Source organism: Ochotona curzoniae, unplaced genomic scaffold (assembly GCF_017591425.1).
Source record: "Ochotona curzoniae isolate NIBS_2020 unplaced genomic scaffold, NIBS_Ocur_1.0 contig_1, whole genome shotgun sequence".
NCBI classification, from domain to species: domain Eukaryota; kingdom Metazoa; phylum Chordata; class Mammalia; order Lagomorpha; family Ochotonidae; genus Ochotona; species Ochotona curzoniae.
Genome location: NW_024464918.1, coordinates 19,522,637 through 19,535,261, shown reverse-complemented (window position 1 = coordinate 19,535,261; position 12,625 = coordinate 19,522,637). Strand labels below are relative to the sequence as shown.

Below are 12,625 nucleotides of genomic sequence, written 5' to 3'. Positions count from 1 at the left end.
TTACAGAGAAATGTTGACTTGGAAAGCCATCGGTATCCTCAAAATGTTGAAAATAGAGTTAGCACATGGTTATTCAGTTCCCCTTCTGAGTATCTATAGCAAATCACCGAACAGGGGTCTCGAGGCGATAACTTGTCCACTGTGGTCTGAGCAGCATTGCCCATGACAGCCCTAAGGAGGAGGTGACCAAGAATATGCTGTGGGCACATGAGCTCAAAGTGTGACACACACCTGCAATGGAATGTCATGCATCCCGGAGAGGAAAAGCATTCTAACACACTCTACAAAGAGGCTGCTCCTTGCTGGATGAGAACCACCAACTAGGAAGAGGCAGTGTTGTCTAGGTCCATAAAACAGTACTTAAAGGCCCCCAAGGTTTTCTCAGTGCAGACAGGGAAGGGTGAGTTTGGAGCCAGGAGGCACTCGGTGGACCACTGGCCACCTCATCGTTGCTCCAAATTGTCAAGTTGTCCTGGGTCCTGCTGCCCTAATTTTGTGCTGTCTTCAGCTGTGGAAACATGCATGGCTCAGCAAGGCTAGAAAAGAGTGTTTTGAATATTCTCATCTCAAGGAAATAATAAATATGGCAGATGCCCTAAGGGGCTAAGTAATGCGCAAAGGCATTCGGGTACTGTTGCTTCACATTGCACCTGCTTGTGACATGCAGTTGTCATCCGCTGAGTGAAAAAATAAAATGCACGGCCTTTGATATTACATTCAACCTTGTGCGTGTAAGAGTTTGTGCAGAAACCTGCAAGAGGGAGGCATGCTGAGTTCCCAGCTCAGTCCACACTGACTCCACTCTTAGAAGCATAAGGTGAGTTTGTGGCTGTTCCATTTCAGTGTCATTTCTGCATCCACTTGGGGCTGATTGCTCGTTGTTGGAATTGACACAGTGACAGATGCATGGTGGGACTTGGTGGAGTAATGAAATCTCCATTGAAAGAGCTCTCAGATGGAGAAAGTGGGTGCTTCTTAGTTTCCCCCTGTTTCTACTGCCACGTGTATGGTCTCATGCCATTCTTGGGGCAGCAGATACACTGTTCTGATGAGCAGTTTGGTAGGCAATGCATTCCGTTTGCTGGAGTCTGCAAATCTGTGAGTCATTAACCAGTGCCCCTTTCTATAGCCCTTCTTTAAGGAGAGGCTGAGTAACGCAAGTTTTGTAACCTGACCTATTCAAGTGGAAAAACCTCTGACCCATGTTGCAAAAATAGCCTCCCATCTCCTCTTAAGACCCTGTTTGGACAAGTTCTGCTTCGGTTCGCATTTTCACCACCTGCTGAATTGGTCTGGTGAGTGGCAGCTGCGAGCCACTCTTCACCTGCAAGCCTGTGCTGGCCTTTGCGCTCACATAAGGGTGACCAGTTGGCTCATGGGTAACCAGTTGGTTAATTTCTCAGATCCAACCCAGCTCTGAAACTGAATATAAAAATAGTTATAACAGCTGGAAGTAGGGTAGACCTTCAAGCAGACCTCAGGTGGGAGAACCCGTGGTCCTGATTCTACAAAGGGAGCGTGACTATGGTTAGCTTGGATGTCACATTTGGTTCAAGTGCCTGCATTGGGCTCTGAATTATGCGGATGGGTTGAGATAGGGTCCGTTCCTCAGTCTGTCTCTGCACGGGGCTCCACCCCGCGGAGCAAGCCCACTGGAGAAGGCTTCTTGCTGGCCTGCTGCTGCAGAGCCCCACTCCTGCATGCTTCCTGGTAATCAGGAGCAGATGAAGTTGTGGACTCATCTCACATTCCTGCAGCCCCAACAGCCAGTGAGAACCCTGAGTTTGTCTCACCACCCAGTTGTTTCCATGCTGCAGGGAACAGAGGTAGCAGCTGGCATGGATGTGTTGGGCCCTGACTGCCCATGGCCTGGGGCTTCAGCTTCCTGAAATGTCTCCTGGGTTATGGAACCCCGCTCTGTGGGGTCATCGGAAGCCAGAGTTGAGGGTGTGTGTGGCTGGAGGTGGCTTCACACGCTGGTGTGAAAGAGCATGTCTGTGACCCTGGTCACTGAGGCTGTTGGGGGGCAGAGCTGGGCAGGGCTGTGCTGGTCAGAGGGGACTTTATGGCATCCTGGCCCGGCACTGGCATCGACCCTGTCCTTCCATGGTCTACTCCTGGGCACAGTTAGGATGTTCGGCCTTTTTGTTTTCACTGTCCTTGAAGCACACGTGGTCAGTTGTGAGTGAGATTTCTGGAGGACCAGGATTTTGGGCTCTGAAAACAGGCCATACTCAATGACCTTGGGAAACAGGAGGAAGGGCTCCTGATAACTTTGGGTGCTGCCCTGCAGCTTGACTCTCCTGATTGTTTATGAATGATTGGTATCCTACGCTTTTCACAGATGTGTGCACACTAGGACAGAAAGGCTTAGGGACCTGCCCATTTTCAGAAGACAACCAAGAGAAGGACAAATAGGAAAGAATCCTTCCGATGCAAACGCAGCTCGGCCACTGTTGGGGGTGTTGGCAAACAATGGGCCCAGGGTTGGCCAGGCCAGATCTCTGTTCTCTACCCTGCTGATGGGTGCCAGGTTAAAGTCCTCACCAAACTCTAATGAAAACATCAATAGGAAAACATTAGTGGTATCATGCAGCTTAGCAAATAGAAACTACTGAGTTTACAGCTTGTTTAGAGCATTCACTATCAGAACTTACCAAGCGCTTGGACCATGTTCCAGTGCTTTGCCAGACACATTAGCAGAAAACTGGATTGGAAAATGGAGCATCTGGGACTCTGTCCGCTGGCTATATGGGATGCTGGCATGACAGACACTGCAGCTTTATCCACTACACCACAATGCCAACCTCTACATAGTTTAATGGACTGAGAAAGCATGGATGTAGGCAGCTGGAGGTTTGCTCTGTATTTTCTGAAGTCTAAAGAGTATTTGTGACCTTGGGCAAATCCTGTAACCTCACTTCTTTAATTACGTATGTGTGAAATGGGTGTCATGACTTAAAGGGACTAATTGGAGAGTCTAAATAAAACCTGTAATATGCACAAGGCATTCTTGTTAAATAGTAGGCCATCCTAATTTCTTCAGACCTGATTTTTGAGAGTGTCTGCATTTGGTCATCGACTGAAAGCATAAGTAGAAATCCTGGGGACCAGGTGGATCTGGGCAGATGGTCATGCTCCCCTCTGGTGTCTGTTCTGTCCCCTGCCCTCAGTACCACCTGCCCGCACCCAGGGTGTTGCTGAGTACATGAGAAGTCCTGGAGATCTCATTGGAGATAGCGTCCCAGCCCACAGCCCACCAGGGTCTGGTGGTCAGCTCCATCTTCAGGCTTCGGGCCCTTGTGTCCCACCCTGGCCCCAACGCTCCCCACCTCAACCCAGTCTTCAGCAATGCAGCGCCTCTGAGATATGGAGCTCCACTTCCTTAGCGATGGGTGAGCATCCCCTGCTAGTGGATGAAGAACATCAGGTGTCTCTAGCCTGAGACAGCTGGGCAGAGGCCCCGATGTTTGGGAGCAAGTGTCCAAGGACGTTGGGTGAGATGCCAAGTCTGTAGCTTCCAGCATGCGCTCAGAGGACAGGCCTTTCCAACATGCAAGAAGACAGCCTGCACTGAGTCTGTGCACGGATAAGATGAAGGCGAGTTTAATTCTGGCATCCAAAAAACTTGGAATGTATGTGCAGTCTTTCATAATAAATGTCTGCTACAAACTTTTTGAAATCCCTATACGTTTAAGTTTCAGAAGTCTTTGAGGACCTTCAAGGACACAAATAGTGGAGGAAAAGTTGAGAAAAGCCTCCAAGTCAAAGGGAAGAAAGCCAATTCTGTAAAATGATTTTATTTGAACGGCAGAGTGACAGGGAGAAGCAGAGGAAAGGAGAGAAGGAGAGAGAGAGAGAGATCTTCCACCTGCTGGCTCATTCCTCAGAGCCACAACAGGTAGGGCTGGGTCTCCCTTGTCGGGGCAGGGGCAGAAGCACTGGGGCCAGCCCGTGCTCAGCAAGGGGCTGGATGAGAAGCAGGGACTGAGCCTTTTGCTCAGGTATGGGACAGCGGCTTCACTTGATGTGCCACAGCACTGGTCCCAGAAAGCCATGTTTTATACTGAAGAAATGACTCATCTTTCTGATCTAAATTCTGCTGTGGGCAGAGCCAGCCTCTGTCAGGGAATGGAAGCACTGGCCAGTTATCATGGGAGCCTTTGAAAGCAGAGGTTGCACACACACTTTCCGTCCAGCCAGGCACTGAGTATGTTGCACAGCTGGGATGTTGGAACATCCTTGGAGGGGAGCGAGCGAGTGAAGCCACCATCCCTTCCCTGTTGGCCAATCTGCTCCTGCTTATTTGCGCTGAGCTTCCCAGATCCCTCAGTGGCTCTGAGCAAGAGGCCCGAAGCCCAGGCCTGTTTCGGTTTGATTATTATTTTGAAAATAATTGCAGTATGACTTAGGTGGAAGTTTTTCTTCTGCTCTGTGAGAAAATTCAGTTGAAAGTTAGGGCCAGTAAGCCTTTCTTAGAACCTGGGTGACCTGGAAAGTTGAATTCGTTGAGTGTGTGGTCAAAATGACAGAAATAATACCAGATAATTTTCCAGATAAGCCGGGGCAATTTGCATGTGGCATATGTAAATATTTGATAATGCTTGACTGCTTGAGCAAACCATTAGTATGCTCACCAGCATTTTAACTGTCCTGACTGGACACAGAAGGTGAGGGGTGCAATGTTAGGTGGGTATAGGAATTCAGCATAACATTCCAAATACAGTTTGATTTGAAATGCCAGTGTTGCTACCTAGTTGCCATTTTCTGTCAGCTGGTCTTGAACTGCTGGTGTGAATTCCAAGGCTATGACCAGGCTAAGGATGTTGAAGAGTTTGCCAAACATTCAAGAATGAACGGGGTCAGCCAGTTCACAGAGTGGCAAAGTGGGTTAAGCCACGACCTGGGACACCAGCATCCCTTACGGGCACCTGTTAGAGACCCAGATGCTTCGCATCTGACCAGTTCACTGCTAATGCCCAAGATGGCCCAAGGGCCTGGGACTCTGCCACTCATATCAGATACAGATAAAGCTCTAGGCTCCTGGCTTTCCCATTGTGGTCATTTGGGGAAAGAACCAGCAAACTGAAGCACACTCTCTCTCTCTTCTCCTTCTCTCTCTCTCTCTTTCTCTCTCCCCACCTCCCTCTTCTTCATCTTTCTATAACTCTACCTTTCAAATAAATAATCTTTACCACCCCCCCCAAATGTAAACAGGTTTCACCTACAATAGATGACAAATCATCATCTTTATTTTTATTGGAAAGGCAGATTTACAGAAAAAGAGAGAAAGATCTTGCATCTAGTGGTTTACTCCCCGAATGGCCACAATAGAGGAAGCTGAGCCAATCTGAAGCCAGGAGCTAGCAACCTTCTCCGGGTCTCGCACGCAGTTGCAGGGTCCCACAGCTTTGGGCCATCTTTCGCTGCTTTCCCAGGCCACCGGCAGGGAGCTGAATGGGAAGTGGTTGGGGCATCTGGGACACAAACCAATGTCCATTTGGGATGCCAGAACTGCAAGGTAGAGAATTAACTAGTTGGGTGATCACACCAGTTTCCCCATCATCATGGTTTTTGTTTGTTTTTGAAAACAAGAGTGACAGAGAGAGACAAAGATCTTCTATCCACTGGTTCACTCCCCAAATGTCTGTAGTAACCTTGGACTGGGCCAGGCTGAAGCCCCAAACTCCAGTGGGGTCTCACATGGGTGTCAGGGACCCAACTCCTTAGGCTGTCATCTGCTGCCTCGAGGTCAGTGAGCAGGAAACTGTATCAGAACGGGGTTGGGATGGAGGCCTGGCGGGGGGGAAGGACAGTCCTCTGATATGGATGCTGGCTTCGCAAGGAGCAACCTAACATGGTGTACCACAGTGCCTGTCCTGGACAAATCATGGTGACACACTAAGGCATCACTCATCCGCGGGGGAGAAGCAGTAGCTACTGCGTCTTGTTTTGAGTACAAACTAGCGGAAATCAAGATGACTGATGTGTGCTGGTGTCTGGAAGCAGCAGAAGACCAGGGTGGCCTTGTCACCACTGTGCACAGGAGAGGCAGGAATGGATAGGTGCAGGTTCGTCAAGGCAGGTGGCTTTGGGGTCACACAGGAGGATGAGAAGTGCCCTTCTCCACATCCTGTCTGTTAAAACAAGCTGAGGGAGCACCACAAGCTGATGGTTGCACTGTATTGAAGTACAAATGAAGTTCCTGTCCAGGTTCCCTGAGGATCCTGGTGCCTGTTCAATCCAAAGGTCAGAGCCACTGGGACGTGAAGGACACGGACTTCACCCACACCTACACTGGCTAAGGGACAATTCACAAATATGTCTTACATGGGCTGTTTCTGAAAGAAAACAGTGACTACAGTTCAGGTTGGGAGAGATTGGCCTGAACGCTGAGGGTTGTCTCAGTTTGCATAACCATCACATCCTTGGTATTTTACTGACGGTGAAGTGACATCTGGCCGCAGTGGGGGTGTCAGGGACACATGGACAGTGCAGGGAACAGGAGGAGCATCCTGTGGGTTGCCAGGAATCCTCATCCCAGGCGAGGCCCCTGGAAGGCTGGAGGACCACGAGTGTCAGGTGCACACCTCAGCAGGTCCCAGTGAGCATGCACGGCACAGGAGCCCAAGGAGCATCTTCTTCCAGATGATTCTCCCATCCCCGGCCGCTGCTCTGCTCTCCTCTCTGCAGCATGCCCTGCTCAGGGAAATTGAGGCAGAATCCTGCCTAGGACCCCGGGCATGTGAGTGGCAACAAGTGCTCCGTAACAGCTAGTGTCTTGGTATCAAGTCCTGTCCTGCCCTATTTGACAGAGTCAGTACGCTGGCTGTTCACACCGGGTGCTAGAAGGAAACCCCAGGGTGCCTGGCAGAAATGTACTCCCGCTGGTGTAGCAATAATTATCTTTGCAGTATTAGGGGTTTCCAGTCGTGTTTTTACTTATTTTCCCTCACAGAAGGTCAAACATCTGAGCAGTGAACAATGCTATTTTTGTCCTCGCTTTGCACAAGAGGAAATGCAGGCTCACGGAGGTTCAATAATTTCCTTACAGTCATACCAATCGCAAATGGCACAAGAAAGCTCGAATTCAGACTCTTAGAACCCAGGATATTCCCTTCACCGAATTGGCCTTTACACTTGTTGTTCGTGTGTCCATCTCTATGAAAAGAGAGAAAGAGAAAGCACTGAAAAACACATTTAAAAGAACCGGTAGACTAGTGGCTAAAGTCCTCGCCTTGAACGCACCAGGATCCCATATGGGCGCCAGTTCTAATCCTGGCAGCTCCACTTCCCATCCAGCTCCCTGCTTGTGGCCTGGGAAAGCAGTCGAGGACGGCCCAAAGCCTTGGGACCCAGCACCCATATGGGAGACCCGGAGGAGGTTCCAGGTTCCTGGCTTCGGATCGGCTCAGCTCTTGGCCGTTGTAGCCACTTGGGGACTTTTTTCCGACAGAAGAGCTTCCTCTCTGTCTCTCCTCCTCTTTGTATATCTGACTTTCCAATAAAAACAAATAAAGCTTAGAAAAGAAGAGAAAAGGAACCGAGCTTTTCTCACAATTTCCAAATTGATCTTTCAGACACAGACTCTGGGAGCCTTTTGACTGGAGAGAAAGCTAGGGCACCTACAGCGCTTGCGCCCACTGTCCGACGGGAAAACCGAGGCCTCAGACACTTCCTGAACCCCCTCCGTCTATGTCCACCGGGGAAAGGCAGAGCGAGGGGAGCTGCACTCAGGTGCGGCAGGCACGGGCTGGATGCTGCCGCTTCTCTGTGCACGAGGCCCACCTCCGGCGCTTGGGAATAAGTGCTAGGCCACGCGGGCCCTCCCACCCACCGCCCACGACACCCATGCGAATGCCTCGCAAAATGATCAGCTCCGCAGCCCGCGCGATCGGGGCTTCGCAGATGACCAGACAGCCGTCCTTGTCTCCCCGAGTCGCGCAGGCCTCCCCGCTACGGTGCGCACGGGTCGCTGCCTGCCAGCCTCTCAGCTGAGCCCCCTCTTGCCGGCCCGCCAGTCCCTGCTTTGCGCCCGCCGCGTCCCCTCCCCGCCTGGACGGCCGCGCCCACCTGCGTGCGCCCAGCGCCAGGTCGCCTGTCTCGCAGCGGCCGCGGGGCGGAGACGCGAGTCGTCACTCGGCATAACTTTCCCCTGGAAATCCCTGCACCGGGCCGGCCCTCCAGCGCCGCAGCCAGCGATTTGGGCGAGTTTCCTTCCTCTTCTGCCCCATAGTGTTTGGGGCATCTGGGCTGTAGAGGCCAGTTTGGCACGCGTCCCGAGTACAAATCCCGGGGCAGGTCGGCCCAGCCACTGGCGACCCCAGCACGATGCGCTCCGAAGCCGAGGAAGGCAAGGAAGGTAGGGTCGGCTCCTGGGGGCCCGCGTGGGCCGAGGAGCTGAAGCGGGCGCAGGGCAGGGACCCCACGCGTCTGAGGGTCCATCCGCGCCCTGCGCCTTCGAGCCGGATCCCTTCCAATGAGTGGAGGACCCCGTAAAGGCGGAGTCTCCGGGCAGCCCTTAGATTGTTCTGGGAACTCAGGAGCCCCCTTTTCACTCCAGGGAAGCTGAATGCGCTAAGGACTCAGCCCCTTGCCTTTGTCGGGATCGCCCTAACTTGCACCCCTGAAGAAGCCTTGGTGGGGGGCATGGGGTCTCGTGGAAAAGGGGGACTTAGAAATTGGGGAGGGCGTGTGTTTCCGGCCAAAATGGGAAGCTGGGCAAGGAGAAGTGAAAGATTTTTATTTAGGGGTAGCGTGTGTGTGTGTGTGTGTGTGTGTGTGTGTGTGTGTGTGTGTTTCCCCTTAGCGGGCTTTTCTTGACGGAGTTAATCTGGGGGGCTGGGGGTTTCAGGGGCCGTGAAGAGGTGGGGGCGGGGCTGGGTGATTCTGACTGGCCCGGGGACTTGGTTTAGTCCTAACAGAGACGGGCTGGCGGGAGCCCAACCCAAACACGATTTGGGGAGTTTATCTGCGTGCTTTGTTCCCTGATGCTTTGTGTACACAGAAGTCCTCTTGTGAGCAGCAAGGTTGGGGGACATCAGCGGGTGAGTGAGCAAGAGCGCGATTCTGGTTGTTCTGCAGTAGCTTCCAGGGGAAGGGGTGCACTCTACCACGGGTGGGAGCCAGGCTGGGAGACAGCTGCCTGGAAGGTGGCCTCCTGGGTGCCAGGGACCCCGCCCCAGGGACCGCGTGCCTCTGGGTCTGGCTCCTCTCCTTGAACTGAGGGCTTGTGCCGCAGACTCGGGCTTGGCCAGGTGATGGGTGGCAGCCAGGGCTGCTGTGCAGCTTGGTGGCCACTCATTCCCTTGCTGGAATCTGTGTGTGCTGATGCTGCCACTGTAACGGCCTGCAAAGGCCAAGTTGCTGAGGGAGTAAGAGCTGGTTGAGATACCCAAGGGTGACTGCGTATCTACTGTAACTGGCCTCTTTTCTTCCATGGGAGGGGCTGGGGAAAGGAGAGGGTGCTTGACCAGACCTGTTCTGTCGTCTCATCTTCCCTCACTTGGGCACCTGCGTTCCGATTGGGCCTGGCTGCTTTTTAAGCACAGACTATAATACTTCTTTCAGAATCGCTCGAGTCTTACATGGATTGCAGTGAGGGTTAAATATTGAATATTTCTCTTTCTCTCCTCCCCTGCTTCCCAAAGTTGTATTTTATTTGTTCGGAAGGTAGAGTTATAGGGGAAGAGACCCTCCCTCTGTTGGTTCACTCCGCAAGTGGCTGCAGTGGCTGAGGCTGGGCCGGGCAGAAGCTGGCCACCTGAACCTCCATCTGGGTCTGCCTTGTGGAGCTAGATCAGAAGGAGCAACCAGGACGTGAACCGACACCCATATTGGATTCCTGTCATTGCAGACTGTGGCTGAACTCGCTATGCCACAACATCAGCCCAGATACTGAATAACTCTTGCAGGAGGCTGATCAAATAGTTCATCACTGGAGGCCATCAGTGGGTGTGTCCTGGGCAGTTCCTACAAAGCTGAGCATTGGCTGTGATCTAGAACTCTCTGTCAAGCCACCAGCACTGGGCTGTCTGTGAAATTCTGTTGTGTGACTGTGTCTTCAGACTCCTTTCTCCATCCGCTTCTAGTTCATGTTTGCCCTCCCTCTTAACAGGGTTACACATCCCATTCTGTGACCTCACTATAAGCTTTTCCCCATGTCTGTAAGAAAATTCTCTCTGGACAATTTGTGCCTCCTTTGCTGTGATGGGAGATAACACAAGTCACTGTAGTAGTAAAGCTACTCCTCCAGCTACTTTGCAGTTAAATTTGAAGGCAATTCCACATCAGACTCAGCAGTCATCAGAGGCCCCCATGGCTGCATCTGTATGTGAAGGTCAAAGCCCGTGACTGGCGTGTGGTTAAGCCCTCCTAGTAGCTCTGGGAGTGAATGACTGCTTGCCACGGGAGCTGGACCTGGTCCTCAGTCTCTCGCTACCTTCTAGAGAACCGGCTTGATTCCACTTGCTCACAAATGAATAGGTGATTGTTCCTATTAGAAAAACCACCCGGGATGTGCCGCATGAAAGGCTTACAAAGCTGAAGCTGCTGAGGACTAAGATGTGTAGGAAAGCCAGGGGAGCACAGGAAGGCGCCCCGGTTGCTAGAAAGGGAAGCACTGCCCAGAAGAGGACATGCACAACTTCCAGGGTTTCTGTGGGGACTCCCGGGGGCTCGGTTGGTGGCCACATCTGCGCCCAGCTGCTTCTCGTTGGGAAAAGTTACTTCTTTACGCATTAGCCAAAGTGACCGCAGTGGTCAGCCGGGTCTCTGAGGATCTTCCCAGGGCCCAGCATCTAGGAATCCAAGGCTCTTTTGCCCATTCCCCACAGCATTGAGTCACAGGCTTCGTGAGGCTGGGAGAACTAGAAGGGTTGAGCCCTGGCTGAGTTCAGCTTCCTCCTCTTTGCCCAGCCCTCGCCAGGCCTGCTCTTGGACACAGAAAACTGTAGCTACTGGGCAGTCCTCTCTACTTCTGGCTCCCACACTTGCACACTGGCCTTGGTCCACCCTCCCGATACCTATGCAGCAGGCCTCCCACGCTGTGGACCCCAACCAGCCAGCCGAGTGTGGCCACGTGTTCACTGCCTTGTTCCCCAAACAGTGTCATTTCCCCCACTAGGGCCACCCTCTTGTCCTCTTCCACAGCAAGATGTGTGCCCTCTCATTTTTTTCTTTTGGTTTTAGTTATTTATTTGAAAGGCAGAGTGACAGAGAAACACAGAGGAAGATCTTCCTTCTACCGATCGGCTCCCCAAATGGCTGCGGTGGCTGGGACTGGGCCAGGCTGGAGCCGGCAGCTAGGAACTCCATCTTCCTCTCATGTCTCCCACATGAGCGTCACCAGGTGCCTTAACGAGGAGCTGGATTGGAAACCAAGCAGCTGGGGTTTGAACCCCGGGCTCCCAAATGGGACACTGGCTGAATCCGGCTGTGCTGTGGCACTGGCACCGTGTTTTGTCTCCTGAATCCTCACCGCCAGACCCAGAGTTTCTGTTAGAGCGGGATGTGATGAAGCATCACGAAGTTCATTCGTTCTTCATTTACGGTGATGTTATGTGATCGGGTGAGACTGTTTAAAACACAGCTTAGCAGTTACCGGACTTTATTTTCCAGGCGTTTCGCCTTGCAAATGTGTAGCTGTTTAAAGGGTTTTAAATTTTCCACTAATATGCTCCTAAAAGCAGAGGCTGCGCAGGCATATGTCTCTCATTACCCTGGGGCCCAGAGCTCACGTTGCCTCGTAGACGGGCGCCACAGAGCGGTGCCGAAGCCAAAACGCACCGCACTCTGCGCTCCGCCTGTACCAGCCCTGGTGCTGAGCGTCCTCCTGGCAGACGTTGTCTCCTCTCCTCTCGTCCTTGGGTCATAACTGTCGGTGTTCATGTCCTCGTCACGATGAGAGGTTAAAATTCCACCTGCAGCCGCGAGTCGGGTTGGAATGGAAGCTCCGTGCGGAGCCTGCGCCTTCCACCCTTAACACGGTGCTTGAGTGCCACCCCAAGCCGCCCTCACGTTTCGGCGTTTCTGGATGCGTTCATGTGTCGTTGCGCATCCCTGCACCTGTCTTGAGAAGCAGGGAGAGATGAATGTCATGGAGGAGAAAGCGCGCTCCAGTTCTCTCTGCCTTCTCCTGTCTGCCTGAACACACACGCAGGAATGCTCAGGCCCATCTTACTCTTCGGCCTCTAGGAGCTGCCTGGAACCCTGAAGCGCAAGGGACCCGTGTGACTGGAGGATGAGGGAGGATCCTCACCTGCTGTATCAGCAGCCAGCTTGTGAGAGAACTGTGTGGGGGCAAGGTTCGGGTGTGTGCTGCGGCGGCGGGGCTACTCCCCAGCATCTGCTGAGTCTCGAGCTGCTGTAAAACCCGCACTTGGGTGCGAGTGGATCTCAGCACAGGTGCCTTCTGCGGGAGCTGCCTGTCATAGCTCCTGATGGAGTATGGATTCACTGCAGGTTGGGCCCTCTCCACGGTCGCCTTCCTTCGTTTAAATCTCATTCAGCAGGTGCCTCACCTGTGCTTGATGGAGAGTTTTCTCTACCCGCCCTCCGTTCCCTAGTGGGTTGATCAGGAGGGTCGTTTTGATCAGTCTCTGCCAGTCACGTGACTGAGAATGGT

The 12,625-nt window shown here is 52.6% G+C and overlaps 1 protein-coding gene across 3 annotated transcripts in view; it reads left to right on the top strand.

Annotated features, from left to right (window-relative positions):
* TNFAIP8 (TNF alpha induced protein 8) overlaps positions 1-12,625 on the top strand; it is an 82,056-nt gene that overhangs the window by 45,335 nt on the left and 24,096 nt on the right. Inside the window, exon 1 of one of the 3 annotated variants that reach the window (XM_040996000.1) lies at positions 8,141-8,362. The exons of the other annotated variants lie outside the window; for them this stretch is intronic. Within the exon in view, the coding sequence (XP_040851934.1) occupies positions 8,332-8,362 (31 nt within the window). The 5' untranslated portion in view covers positions 8,141-8,331. Of the gene's footprint in view, positions 1-8,140; positions 8,363-12,625 lie in introns of those variants that run through there. 3 annotated transcript variants of the gene reach the window in all.